At 40.9% G+C, this 15564-nt stretch overlaps 1 protein-coding gene across 1 annotated transcript; it reads left to right on the forward strand.

Moving 5' to 3' along the window:
• The first annotated feature begins 3890 nt into the window (after positions 1-3890).
• On the forward strand, positions 3891-5085 carry LOC128864760 (gustatory receptor for bitter taste 22e-like). The gene is made up of 2 exons (XM_054104517.1): positions 3891-4856; positions 4933-5085. The coding sequence occupies exons 1-2, from the start codon at positions 3891-3893 to the stop codon at positions 5083-5085; spliced, it is 1119 nt and encodes a 372-aa protein (XP_053960492.1).
• The last annotated feature ends 10479 nt before the right edge of the window (positions 5086-15564 follow it).

Genomic DNA, 15564 nt, shown 5'->3' on the forward strand with positions numbered 1-15564 from the left:
TTTGAAATTATGTAAAATAAGATTGCGCGTATTGAAGTACAAAACAAACAAAAAATTAAGTAAAAAAATGGTTGATAAAGGGTATTTCAAAAGTGACGCTTCGATGTTCTTAGACGGCACCTTTTTTTATTGAAGTGAAACTTCTTAGGCGTCGATGGACGAGCGAGAATGGAGAGTAAAATTTAAAGGCCATGCAACGTTTTGGACATTTTCGTTCCGCGAGAGAGAAAAAAGATATAACGTAGAGGAAAAGGAGAGAGAGAGAGCTATACCTTATATATATTTTATGATGAATTGTTGTTGTACAGTACAATAGTTGAACTGTTCGGTGCCTCCGCGACTATTTCAGACTGATCAGCATTATGGCAACCAGAATGACACTTACTTGTATGCTCTATAAATTCGCGTCTAAAATTATTTTTGTAAATTTTGTATATGGCGGCCGCCGTAGCCGAATGGGTTGGTGCGTGATTATCATTCGGAATTCACAGAGAGGTCGTTGGTTAGAATCTCGGTGAAGGCAAAATTAATAATAATAGCGGTCGCCCCTCGGCAGGCAATGGCAAATCTCCGAGTGTATTTCTGCCATGAAAAAGCTCCTCATAAAAATATCCGCCGTTCGGAGTCGGCTTGAAACTGTAGGTCCCTCCATTTGTGGAACAACATCAAGACGCACACCACAAATAGGAGGAGGAGCTCGGCCAAACACCTAACAGAAGTGTACGCGCCAATTATTTATTTTTTTTTTTTTTTTAATTTTGTATATTTGTATTCTCTGCAAATGTTGTGAATTTATTGAGATACATATTCTTTCTCTCTCTCTCATTCTCTCGCGGGTCTCTCCCTCTTTCTTTGCCTGCCTTGAAAGTTTCACTTCTGTTAGGTGTACTACGCTACACGCACTTTTTAATTTTTTCATCCTTGACATTTCTCAAGTAGACAGATGTACAATTTTACACGGAAGAACAAGGACTGAAAATTATGGAAAGTGATTACGAAAATGGTCGGTCTTTAAGAACTACATTTCATGAAATTCCTTATTATTTTAGTGGAAATAATCGTCCGAATATATCGACAATTTAAAGGTTGCTGAAAGAATTTGAACAAACCGGTTCTGTCGAGGATAGAAAAAGGACCGGCAGACCAGACTGGGGTTTTTTACGTAAAGTCTATGTAAATGAGCCAACAGAGCTGGAACACAACATTCGGATCGAGCCTCCTGAATTCAAAGCGATAATGTGTGAGCGAGTCCTTGGAAATTTTAAATCTCGTATGACTGCCTGTAGATGTGCTAATAGTGGGCATTTAAGTGATTTCATTTTTCCCATAAAATTTTTAAGAGCCGTATTTTGAATAAAAAATAGTTAAATCTGAAAAAATATAAATTTTTAAATGTTTTATTTTAAAACAACATCTAGGCACGTCTTTTGAAACACCCTTTATACCATGTCCCTATACCCACATTTATAGCTTTTTTATTTACATACTTACTTAGCTGGCCAGTTAGAACAACCAAGGGCGGCCAGGTCGTCATCGACTTGGTCTTCTCCAAAATAAATGGTTGCGTGCCATTCATAATTCACTGTTTAAAGTTTCTCTAGGCGTACAGTTGCGATGTGACCAATTGTCCGAAAAAATCGGTTGATCATTTACTTTGAGGTGTTTTTTCACGAAACTTTTGCTAGTCGACGAGCTCGACGGTTGAACTTGGACTTCCAGCATTGTCCCAGGAGATGTGAGTGGGAGTCCGCTTCACGTAGGTAGGCAGCAGCAGGCAGAACCGCCCTCTGAAAACGGAGCTCGTCTAATTTACGAGGAAATGTACAATAGCAGGTTAAGAGTTAAGTACCTGGGACTTGTCCTTGACAGAGAATTAACGTGGAATCCCAACATTGTGGAGAGAATTAGGAAAGCAACAGTGCCTTGTATGGTTGTTGGGGCACTTTCGCCTAAAGTTACTAACACAATCATAAAGCCAATTTTGCTGCGCGGAGTCCATGTCTAGTGGAACTCGCTGGAAAGTATGCCTTCAATTAAGAAGCTGGAGGGGTTCAAAGGTCTGCCCTCATTGGAATCAGTGGGGCACTTCAGACCACACCTGCTCTAGCACTCAGCGCTATGATGAATGCAGCACCCGTGGACTTGCAGGAAAAACTGCTGCTGCACGCGCCGCATCCAGATTGAGGTATCAAACCGACTTAAACTATGGACACTCTAGCATTCTTAACAATTTTGAGCTTATCCCCATGGTGCTAGATCATATTTCTTCAAGAGAAGAGAGAGCGGGGTGCAATATTTGGAAACAGGGCATGGCAAATATTTTTATGGATGGCTTGAAGTTGGACGGAAGAGTTGGTGGGGGAGTATTCTGCGAGGAGCTCCTTATTAAGCTCAAATTTAGGCTATTGAACCACTGTGGGGTTTTGCAAGCAGAAATAGCCGCAATTAAGGAGGCTGTGCATTGGGTGCTCGCTTCTGTAATTACAGTAAAGGAGGTAAGTATCTACTTCGACAGCCAAGCGGTAATTAAGGCCTTGGGCTCTCTGCTGTGTGCTCGAAATTAGTCGGGAAATGCTTGACTTCCCTCTCGATTACATCGGAATACTTCGATATTAGGCTCATTTGGGTTCCTGGTCATAGAGGGAAATTGCTGGGCCGATGAGTTGGCCAGACAAGGGATCCTTGAGACAGCTTTATCGCAATATGAGAGAATTGGAGTTCTCTTAAGAACGTGAGGTCTGCTACTGAAAAGATGGGCCTCGCGTCAACTCAGCGAGCACTGGGCTAGTACGCAAACGTGCAAAGTCTCGAGATCCTTCTGGCCGCTGGTAGATCGGGGTGCTCGAGAGAACTTCTAAGGCTAGCAAAGCCACAGCTATCGAATTTGGTAGATATCCTCGCAAGACATTGTCCGTTAGGTGTCCATGCGGTGAGGCTTGGCATTCAAGCCCTTTCTGCAGAAGCTGTCTTGAGGACGACGTGGAATCATCTCAGTACCTTCTTCTTAGCTGTCATGCTCTCGTTGGGCTAAGGTTTATACATCTGGGCCCTCACTTTCTCGCTACACCAGCGGATATTGCAGGTTGAAACATCACACATCTAGTGAAATTCATCAGCAGCTTGAAGCGGTTAACACAAATGCAAATCGCCACTCTTTGGTCGTCATCCTCAAGTCCTCTAAAAAGCGAATTACCGATAGATACTGCTCTTCTTCTATCTTATCGAAAATCACGAAACATTTCTTATTTGAGTGGTTGCCAAATCCGAACTGACCTACCAATCAGTCTGAAATTTGTTTCGCCATTGTTTGATAGATATCAGCACGCGATGCTAACACCAACATCCCCTAGGAGCGCCTTCAAACACGGGCCCTTATTGAACCTCCCTCCTATAGTAGGCTTTGGCATATAAAACAGTTACCAATATCGGCATGAACATCAAACTAGTTTCACCTTACTCGCATACATACACACACATCATAAACACGGGAATAGAGGTTGAGGCGCTAAACTCAACAGCCAATGCAAGTCGCTGGGTAGCTGCATTTCTGCGATGCCCATTACAACAACACCATAAGCCCTTGCAGGCGGCATACAATTCAATGGCATACTTTCCATGAAAAAGATAGAAGCTTAATACAAATTAAATAAGAAGTTTGGCCCTAACCTGTCGAAGTTGTACGTTTCGTACTATTTTTCTAACTAAGTGTAATTACTTGATGCTATCAGTCCATCAATCAACTCACTCAGTTCACTCAGCGCGAATCTCATTCGATTCAGCGAAGAATTCAGTGTAAATAGAATAGTCTGTGTGAAAGGTGTACCTAATGGTTGCTAAGTATGGCGTCACGCTACCGATCCGGTCTTGCACGTTTTCTTTACAACGCTACAATGTGGTTCGCCATTGCATTTGGAGTACTGCCCTTCCGGTATAATACAAAATTGCAACAAATTACACCATCGAAATATTATTTGATCTACAGCGTTTTTATTAACGCACTCATAGTGATTGCTTCCGTATGTGCTTGGCCCTGGAAAGAATTTCTAGATTTGGATCTGCTAAGTAACTACAAACTTATAGAAATACTCACCAGAGTTACAGTAGTGCTAAATATTTATACGCTCACCATTGTCTTTCGTATTAAATTTCGCGCATACAAATCCGTGCTGGACATTTTCAATGAGTTTGCCACCATCGAACGCGTCTACTACGCCAATTATGCCGCTATAGCACGAAAATGTACCACTTACGACAATTATATTATATTGAAGGGTCTGGCAACATTTTTGCAAAATATCTCCTTCATCTTTATACTATTTATTACTCCAATTGAGTCAAATGTAAATGCAGTGGTGGTGCTAATCTTTACTATAATATTGGGCAATATAATTTTTCTTGTGGTGCTACTCTTTTACAATTGTGTCATAACCACTTACCGTTATATTTGGATACTGCAACGAAGATTGCAAAATATTGCAGATTATGGCGCCAAGAGCAGGCACAGCAGTGTTGTAACGCGTGAAATATATGAAATTACAGCTGCGTATATGCGTTTGTTGAAGGTCTGTAAAGGATTCGGAGGAGTCTACGGCCACCAGTTGCTGATCAGCATTGGCGCTATTATGTGTGCTAATATACAGACCCTCTACTATTTTCGCATACTTTGGAACGAAAAAGTTACAGAGTTAGCTTTGCTAGATATTTTCTATATCTTTCAGGCGGTTGCAATAAATATTTTTGATTTTTGGCTCAACTTTACTGTTTGCGAATTGGCGTTGGGCGTTGCACGAGACATGGCGCAGTCGCTGAGGAGTTTCACTAACTTGGCGCAATTGGATGTGGAGCTCGAAAGAAGTGTTAGTGCTAGCCGAATGTGCATGAGATGTGATGATTATATAGAATTTAATTATTTAACCTGTTGTATTTTTACAGTTGGAGGTTCTAGCTACCGTATGCCGAAATAATGTGCCGGAATTCCGCTTGTGCGGTTTGATCGACTTGAATCACTTGAACGGCCTAAAAACTTTGCAGACAATGGTTTTGTATTTAATTTACTTAGTGCAGTTTAGCTATAAAGACTTTTGAAATTTGCTGGCTCATATACATACATTGGTGTGCTTGTTTCTTTGAATGTGTTTTATTACAAGTAGGTGCAATATAAATAAAGTTTTTTTTTTTTTTGTTTTTTTTTTTTTTTTTTTGTTTTTTTTTTTTGTTTTTTATTGAAACGTTATAAATATTTAAATACATTTCATTCTATTACACCTAGTTCACAACTATCAAGTAATATTATTTTATTAAATTCAACAGTATTTACAGGAAATACGTATATATATTAACTGGAAAACAGCTGACAGAAATTTACATATATTTGCCAGTCATCAAAATTTCTGGAACAAGATCATTTGGTTTTTTTCGTTTATAAATTAAGTGAACAATTTTCCAAACTCCAGGAATCTAAGTAATGAAGTAAAAAACCTCAAGAAACAATTTTTGATAATGGACATATTCAACTCAGTATGTAATTATTATGTATAAATAATAGAAGTTTACATCTTTTGTTCGGCCGATCTCCTTCTCCCATTTGTTGTGTGCGTCTTGATGTTTTTCCTCCAATGGAGACAAGTACAATTTTATGTCTTTTGCAGAAAATAAATGTATTTTATCCATACCAGTTCGGCTTCAGGAAATCCCTCTCAACAGTGGATGCTATCAAATGCGTAGCGGAATTAGCAAAATAAGCTACCACATTGAGAGCAAGAGATGGTGTGGCGGGAAAAAAGAATAAAATGTTGGGGTAACTCTGAATGTTAGAAATCCGCCTACCAGTAGTTACTTTACCAGAATAATTGGAAGCTATCTTACGGACTATAAACTGAAGAACAACATTTGTGGAACAATTTGAAGACGCACGCCACAGAAAGAAGGAAGAGCTCGACCAAACATTCAACGGAAATGTACTCGCCAATTATTTGTTTTTTTAATTTAAACTGAGGTGTACATTGTGTCAGCAGGGATTCCCCAAGGATCAGATTTGGGTCCAATACTATGGAACATAATGTACCATGTTGTTCTAAGACTGGATATGACTTCTAGAACCGAAGTTGTTGAATTTGCGGACGATGCCGTGGTGGTAACGGTGGAAAAACACATCCGATATAGTGACTGGATCGTCAGTGAATCAGTAAGTGCGACCAAGGCTTGGTTGATGTCCTTGAACCTGGAATTAGTTGAGCACAAAACTGATATAGCCCGATTAAGCAATAGCAAGGCAGTCTAATTTATGAATGCCATAGGGACTATAACTATTAATTCAAAATATACTATTAATTATCTAGGGGCTATGATTGAGAGTCCCTTAAGCTTTAAAATGCACCCGGACTATGCTGTGAAAAAGTCATCGAGTGCGCTGTCCTGTCTGTCACGAATAATACCATAAAGGGTTGCTAGCTCGGTCCTGTTGTAGGCGACACCGATCTGGGTTGATGCATTGAATATAAATAGCTACACAAGAAAACTAATAGCTGCCAATCGCCTAAGCGCCTTGGGGACTAAATCCGGCCTCCGTACAATTTCTCATGACGCTTCCTTTGCCATTGCAGGACTAGTCCCGGTTGACATTTTCGCAAAAAAAAAATGAAGGCAGCATATATAATGTTTACAAAATCGATTCCAAAGGGTCTCTATCCAACTCTCTTTCAGGCAGAAATACATGCCAGAGATGTGTGTGCGGAAATGTCTCCGTAGAAAAATAAGATCAACTCACATTTACATACTTTCAGATAGTCAGGCGGCTTTTAACTACAATCATCTCAAACATGGTACATGACTGCCTGAACTTTATTAATATTAAGTTCTACCCAATAAAAAGGAGGCTTCAACACACTATTACTGGCTTGGATTCCTGGACACGAAGGACACGAGGGAAACGAAATAGCGGACCAACTAGCCAAAAAAGGGGGCAAACATGCCCCTAATTGGTCTTGAACCTTTCTGTGGACTTACAAAAGGCAGTGTTACCCCTTTCAATGTGGGTAGTAACAGGCCTTCCATATTGCGTTTCCTAGTGAAAAGCACTAAGGTACTTTTTGTAGGATTCACCGAAAGACCGTGCAATTCGCACCAACACTCAATCTTATTTAGAGCTACCTGCATTTTATTGCATATAACTTCAAGTGATCGTCCTGAGATTAATACGCACACATCGTCTGCGAAGGCTTGGATGTGTTCAATTTCTTGCAGATCATTAAGAAGAGAGTCCACCATGAAGCACCAAAGTATAAGAGAGAGTACACCGCCATGTGGGCAACCCTTCTTAACCTCAATCTATAGCATAAAGTGGATCCATCTGACAATGATTTCCTCCACTGCATGACTTCTGATAGAAGAGCGCCTAGAGTCATTGTCCTTGAATGTCCACAAACACACCAAGAGTGTAAGCTCTTGTTTCCAGCCCTTTCTCGATTATGCTAACGCACTCATGCAGAGCCGATTCGCAAGATTTCCCACTTTGATAAGCATGTTGTCTGACATTGAGAGGGTTTCGACTTAGAACCTTAGACCTAATGTGATTCTTCACCATACGTTCAGGACCCTTAAGCATAAACGATGTCAGGCTTATAGGTCTGAAACTTTTTGGTAAAGCGTAGTCATCCTTGCCTGGCTTTGGGACAAATATAACTTTCACCAAACGCTACAATTGTGGAACATAAGCGTGCGCAAGACATGCCGTAAAGATTCTTTTCAAAGCCTTTATTAGTTGTTATCCGCCTCGCTTGAGCATGATTAGGTAAATGCTATCGGGTCCTGGGGACTTAAAGTTTTCGAAAGACGGGAAGGCGAACCTTATCGTTTCCTCGTTAACTATCCTGGATGCAATAAACCAATCACGCCTGCTGGTAATTAAATTGACATGATCAGATTGATCGATAGAGCTTTGACCAATAACATTCCTGGAGCCAGGGAAATGTGTTGAAAAGAGAACATCGTACACTTCTGATTTTGAGTCCATATAAGTACCATCTGGTTTGAGCAGTGAGTCTACTCCAACAACATTCCTGGAGCCAGGGAAATGTGTTGAAAAGAGAACATCGTACACTTCTGATTTTGAGTCCGTATAAGTACCATCTGGTTTGAGCAGTGAGTCTAGCCTAGCCATCCGGTCTCTTTGGAGGGTTTTGCATAACCTCGCTGAACTCTTTCGTTCCTCGAGTTCACTGAAGAAGGTTCTATAAGAGTCAAATTTAGATTATCTAATTTTCTTTTTATATTCCTTCCTCAGCTTTCGGCAGGCAGTCCAATATTCTTCCAACTGAGTTTTAAGAGCTCTGTCCAGAAGTTTCCTGGAAGTTTTCCGGAGTTTCGAGTCTTGCCCTCTCTTCTCCTACGTCCCGCGCACATCTTGTTATAATACTGGATCAAAGTTCACCCCAATGAGTTTGTCTTCAATCGCAGTTATTGTCCGGAGTTTGGGAACATCACGGATTTCCTTTTTAGTGAGATCCTCAAATCGTGTCCAATCCGCTTTTCGAGGATTACGGCCTGCTGGGGTTGAGATTGTCTCAGCCGCAAGCCTGAACTCTATAAAACGATGGTCCGACAGGGAATCTTTATAGACCACTTTTCAACCAGTGATATGATCTGTTATTTTATTGTCAGATAATATCATATTGGCGGCTGCCGTTGCCGAATGTGTTGGTGCGTGACTACCATTCGGAATTCACAGAGAGAACGTAGGTTCAAATCTCGGTGAAACACCAAAATTAAAGAAAAACATTTTTCCAATAGCGGTCGCCCCTCGGCAGGCAATGGCAAACCTCCGAGTGTATTTCTACCATGAAAAAGCTCCCATGGATTCAGCATATTTTACAACTTCCATAAACTCCCTCGTAGGTGGAGGGAGAATGGAGTCGCATGGTAAATAGGCCGAGACGACAATTGTGTCTACTTCTTTCCCCTCTAATCGATACTTTATTTTGACTGCAACTAAGTCTTGGCAGCAGAATTGTCTTAACAAAGTGCAATCAACCACTTTCGGCATAATAATACACGTACGCGGACGGACCTCTCCCTCTTTATAAAGGATATACCCCCACTTTATATCTCCCAAGCCCTGTATTTGTCCTTTAGACACCCACGGTTCTTGAATTAATATTATGTTAGGATTTGTGTACAGTTTCGCATGACTGCGGCATAAAAGAGCCGTAGCCGATTTGCTATGCTGCAAGTTAATTTGCGTAAATGAAATATTTGAGCCGCAACTCCGGCTCGAGTGGCAGCTGGCATAGCTCCGTTAGACGTAGTCATACGCACTGTTTCTCTTGCCTTCTTCGCGTTCCTCTGCCTTTGCCGCATCTTCTGCCTATTAGACAGATTTCCTCCTGAAGCTGGCATCTGTTCCGTGATCATTGGTGCGCTGGTACTTTCTGAGCGTGAACTCTGATTAACCATAGCCCCAACAGTCGTCGAAGCTGGTACCAGGACAGGAACCAGGTTGGTTTTCTCAGTCGTGGTGACATGACAGGCAGGGGTTACCTACGTCATAACCACGTCTACGTCCTCCAAATTGTCTCCCGAATCAGACGCTTTCTTTACAGCCGTTAGTGCAGTGGTACTTTTCGGATTTGCATCCAAATTAACCACATTGCTTCCGTCCGCAGAGGAAAGCGTCAGAGCATTGAGACGTAAATGAGCCAGCGCAGCCTCCCCAGGATCAGCTAAAGGGGTCGCCTGCATCTCCATTGCGTTCGCTGGTTCCACAGAGTTAAGCTCATTTTCGCCCAGTAACAGGCATTCTATAGAGCTATGTATAAAGCCTGATGAGGATGCACCGTCCAATAGGTGTCCATCCTCAACTAGTAGCTTTCTTCCTCCACGGCCCAGGGCCCAGGATTTTCAGCCCTGGTCGTCTTGGCGGTGAGTGAGTTTTGGGCCTGCACATCCTATGCCCAAGCCGTTGGAGAAACAGCGGGAGGATTGCCACAAGTCTGTGCCGTCCTCGTAGTAGTAATAGTCAGTCCTAAGAACGACTCATACAGTGAGAACAAACACTTAACCCCCGCTTATGGGAGGAAGTTAAAAAAAGTTGATAATATAATGAAAAGGTTGTCCGCTCAAGAGAAAAATATTCGTAAGGATTAGTGATCTGCACGCTTGTGGGAGATGTCTGTGTAAGAGCGCTGTCCGTTAGAAAATAATGCACTGTATAAACGGCTATCCGAACACGATGTAAAGAAATCCAAAAACTTCAAACTTTTTGTGCAATTAAAAGTATTTGACTTCTACTAATACCCAAGACAATCTCTTTCTCACGGTATATAACAGCTGATCAACCTCAAAAATTAGCATCGAATTAAAATAGCATCGATCTTAGCTGGACCAACAGTAGCTGATGGATGACCTTCACGGAATTCGTAAGAGGTCGACGTCAACGTCAATGCCATCGGTATACGCCAGCAATACCGATTAATAAATTGTGCCGTGTTAGACATCGCGGCATCACGAGGGTCTTTCTCCCCTTATAAACCCAACACACAAACCTGCGTTCCCTCACACGGCAGCTGTAGTAGATGTCACAAGGCAGTGATGTTAGCCTTTACTCTTACGAGAACTTCAACCGGCTGGGCAGCTGCTCTTTTTCCATTAAGGGACGGGTCATTCCAGGCGCATGTCCTTAGTTCGTTCGCCGTAGTCGTCATCAGAGTATGCAGTTCTCATCCGAGGCTTTACTTACTTATGCATTGGGGTAGGATTTTTACGTGGCGAGTCCCAAACCCAGCGCACAACCAGTCATCCTGGGTTGTTTCGCCTTCTCCCTCGCTCCAGAACGGATGTTTGGAAGCTACACAGAGCAAACTTGGGTGAAGCAAGGGAGTTGTGAACTGCTTGAACTGAAAGCAGAAGAATCGTCCTGTCAATCTCAAGTGAATGATGATCAAGGACTTTCCCCACTTACTCTGTACAAGTATTCAGCTAAACTGGAAATAGTGAAATTTGCAGATTGCAGCAAGCAATAATTTCTTTACAAAGCTATTACATGCACACTCTCTGATAGTTTGCGTTCGAAAGTGATACGTTAGCTACTGATTGATTTACTGACCTAAAAAAATAACGAGTTTGGCAGTAGCTAAAGCCCATTTCATTGAAATGAGAAATTTCGGGTATTTTGTGATCAGAAGATATTTTTTCAGGTAGACTTTCAGTAGCGCACGACCATTAAAATATTCTCTTCCCCTATTAAACGAGAAATAAAAGTACAAAATTAGTCATCCAAGCACGATTGACGGAATGGATCTAAGGAATTTTCAAGTAACCCAAATACTGCGTTGATTTGAAAATTTGCCAAATTAAGATGGAAAGGTGAGTGACGTAGACAAAAAATAAAACATAAAACTATATGAAATCAATGGGGAAAAAGTAAATATTTCTCTTGATCGAAACGTTTAAATTGCCAAAGCGGCTGGTGGGTTACAATGAAGAAGAAAAATTGTTAAGAAAAGCACATCAAGTGAAAGAAGAAAACAAATTCCGAATAAAAGTGTTAAGACGTGCTGCACTCAAGCGAATACGCTGAGGCATTAAACGTTTGGCAACACTTTCGTTGCTTTAGCACCAAGCATATTAAAAGCTGAAAGCAAATACATCCTGGCAGCTCAATAAGGATAAGCACGCTTTTTTTTAATTTTACAATGCGCTATTTGCGCCAACAGTAAGTAAATAACGACATAGCCTTCACTTACATACCCGTTTCCTTTGCTGCCCCTTTTTGCTATCCACACAATGGTGTTTCCATAGCGGTAGTACGCGATTTTATTAGCCATTACATTACGGGCCATTTTCGCTTGTCCGCCTACCAGGAACGTCCATTTACTAGCTATGAAAGGCGTACGCTCCACATCCTTGTACATATTTGGCGAAGAAGCAGCAGAATGATGCAACCAGCAGTACAACTATAGGTATAGAAAAGCGAGAAATACATTTTGTAGGTGGCGTAATTTTCTCTTCCTGTAATGAAAATTCCCGTACGCTTCAATTGGTAGCGACAATAAATTCGGAAATTTTCTATTTTACAGCGCACATGCTGGAGATCATCCAAGAGTTGGTGGGAAACGAGTAGAAAATTTGCTGAATGCTGCGGATAGGCAGGGCTGGGCTTTGACAGAATAAGAAAAAAGTAGATGTAATGTAATAAGGAAAGGAGCAGCGCAATTTATAGCAAATGTCATTCGTATGATATCGACGTAAAATGAGATTTGTGACGAAACTTGTAAATAAATGCAAGCAAGCGCCCAATGTGTGCGGGAACGTAATTTTATGTTTATTACATTTTAAATGTAGGAACCTTGAAAACTGCTCTTTTGAATAGAGAAAGAGGGGTTTTATCCACACTTTGTATTTTAACCCGCACCCCGATAAGATAATAACTTTACACGTCCTACTTAAAAATATACGGACAAATAATTTACTACTAGCTAAAAACCAGCTTAAAGAATAATAAAGGGTTCGGTAATAAGTTCATAGCGTTTTTATAAATATTTTCTTTTATTTTACAACGATTTCATTGCTGTTTGGCAAAGGGTAAGCATTTATTCGATAGCACTTTTTCTGCAAAAATCAACGTTTTCGGCTCTTTAATTCCTGCTCTTCTTTGCTTTCCATCGGGGTCAAAAAACTGCCGAAACAGCCCGGGATATTTGCGAGGTGTATGGAGAAGATGTCATGGGCCAGTCTACAGTACGAAAATGGTTTGAAAAGTTCAAATATGGCGACTTTGACGTCGATGACACGTCCCGCAGCAGAAGGCCTTCTGAATTCGATGAAGAACGTCTCAAACAACTTTTGAAAAAGAACGGTCGCCAAACCAGTCGAGAAATCATAAAATGATCCTTAATCACCTTCATTCAATGGGATTTACCAAAAAATTGGGAGCCTGGATGCCTTATGAGCTCAATGAAAAAAACAAAGTAAGTCGCCTTCAAATTGCTTCTCAGCATCTCGCACTCAATCGAGCAACACGCGGTCATAAATAGCGCTTTTTGTACCGAATTGTCATGGGAGATGAGAAATGGTGCCTATACATCAATATAAAGCAACGAAAGGAGAGGGTGGCTCCAAGAGATACGCCAAAGCCGAGAGTCAAGTCAGATTTTCATTCAAAGAAGATCATGATATATGTTTGGTGGGACTGGGAGGGCATGGTGCACTGGGAAATGCTCGGAAAGAATGCCACGGTCAACAAGGAGCTCTACATTGCCCAGTTATATCGCGTGAATGACTGTTTCGACTGAAAGACCTGATCAAAAAAGTCAAAAAATACTCCTTCACAAAAACACCAGATTCCTTGCTGCACAAGTCATCACAGCCGCACTCTAAGAGCTCGAATGGGAGTACTTTCGACATCCGCCGTATTCTTCGGACCTTGAACCGACCTATTACCATTTTTTCCGTTCCCTGCCAAGCCATGAGAACCTTCGACAACAAAGAGGTCCTTAAGAAATGGTTCAACAACTTCTTTGACACCAGACCAGGCGATATTTGGCGGAACGGCATCAACAATTTGGTCGAGAGGTGAGTTTACAACCTCTTAAACAGCATCGGCGAATATATACAATAATGGATTAACTTATTGATATAATTATTGGCCTTCGGTAAAAATCTAATAATTTCTCTACTCACTCGACCTAAGGAGTCTTCAGTTCGTCATACGTCAGTAAGCGGCGAAAAATGACGGAACTGGCATAAACAGACATATTTTGGCAGCACTGGAAACTCCTTTACTTGCAATCGTTTTAGTTTTTAAGCCTACAGCCAACAAAAACATTGAGAAGAACGAGAACACAAAGTGTGTTGACCCAGAACGATGAAGTCGGTGCCACTCTCCTCTCCTCGTCACCCTTCTATCGCAAGGTAGGAATTGAAGGAACAAAAACAATTCCATACACAAATTTGTGAAATTAAATATTGCAATTCTGAATTTTGCAATCCTATTTCCCCTTAGTTCGTTTTATGGGGAAACATCTTGATTTCTCTCTCTCCTGTATTTGAAGGTTTATTCGTAGAGTTTTTGGTAAATTTTAGTGCGCATTTTTTTCGTTTGATCTAGTTACGCACAAGTGGGTATATGCGCATGTTGGCTATTTGTATGATATAAATTCAAAAGGAGCATCGCAAATAACATTAGTGAGGATGTCAGTTTGTATATAAAACGTTCGTTTGCCTCTCTATGAAAGTATGCAAAAGTGTGTAAAAAGTTACCTCCACTGCAGGATGTTTACAAGATTCAATTTGTTTCGAAGCTTTTATTTCGTTGCGCCAAAGCAATATATAATACTACGTATGCAAGTGTCAAATAGAAATAGAATTACATACCATATGTGCATTTAGGTATGGTGCCCCTGTAGGGCAATTATGAGGCATTGGTGGCTTGACTGATTGAATGCTAATCTTAAAATCGAAAGCCCAATTCGCAGAGCTGCTATTTGTAACATTTCAATTTATATAACAATAATTTGCTCGGCCGCCGTTGCCGAATGAGTTGGGGCGCGACTACCCTTCGGAATTCAGAGAGAACGTAGGTTCGAATCTTGGTGAAAGCCCGAAAATGAAAAAACAGTTTTTTCTAATAGCGGTCGCCCCTCGGCAAGTAATGTCAAACCTCCGAGTGTATTTCTGCCATGAAAAAGCTCCTCTTAAAAAATATCTGCCGTTCGGACGCACCCCACAAATAGGAGGAAGAGCTTTTCCAAACACCCAGAAAGAGTGTATGCGCCAATTATATTATATATACAAGTATATATATATATACTATATATATTTTGTTTTGCCATTTAATTGATAGTATCCGTATACATATTTTCCTATAAATGGCGCGTTCTACAGTTTTATTTCGATTCCGAGTGGTAAATATCTTCTAGGGGCAAATTTTTCATGAAGCAAATAAATTCAGAAAACTCCAAACATATACCAAATCGGACTTTAAATATGATTTTTAATACTAACTCAGTTCGACCGCAACCAGGCGTGTTTTTGCCAGGTTCTTGCTTGTGCCACCTCTGAACTGCAGATGGTTTTTGTAAGAAAATTTTTCATTTCATTGCTTTATTAAGTCTATGAGTACACAAATCATACAAACGAAATGTTACAAAAAGTTCTTAATGTTATCTTTTTAATTACTAAGTACAACCAGTTTTTCTTATGAATAGTATAAAGCTGCTTCAATATCAATTTTTTCCGATAGTCAAGCCGCGATCAAGGCTTTGACGACGCAATGGTGCAGATCCCCACTAGTCAACTTCTGTAAGGAGGAGATTAAATCGGTTTGCTGTGCGGGTAACAGTTTTCCGATCTGGGTCCTAGGACATAGTAAAATAGAGGGAAATGAAATTACTGATGAGCTTGCCAGGAAGTGGACTGAATTGGTCTCAGAGACCTCATATCCGTTCATCGGCATCGCTCTGACTGTTGTTAAAGGGAAATTGCACAACTTATTTCTTAAGAAAGCGCAGAAAAGAAGGAACTCCATTTCTTTTGCTCCAGTTTAGTAGATGGCGGACTTAGGAAGCCCTG

The sequence above is a fragment of the Anastrepha ludens genome, chromosome 5 (genome assembly GCF_028408465.1).
Source record: "Anastrepha ludens isolate Willacy chromosome 5, idAnaLude1.1, whole genome shotgun sequence".
Taxonomy (NCBI): Eukaryota; Metazoa; Arthropoda; class Insecta; order Diptera; family Tephritidae; genus Anastrepha; species Anastrepha ludens.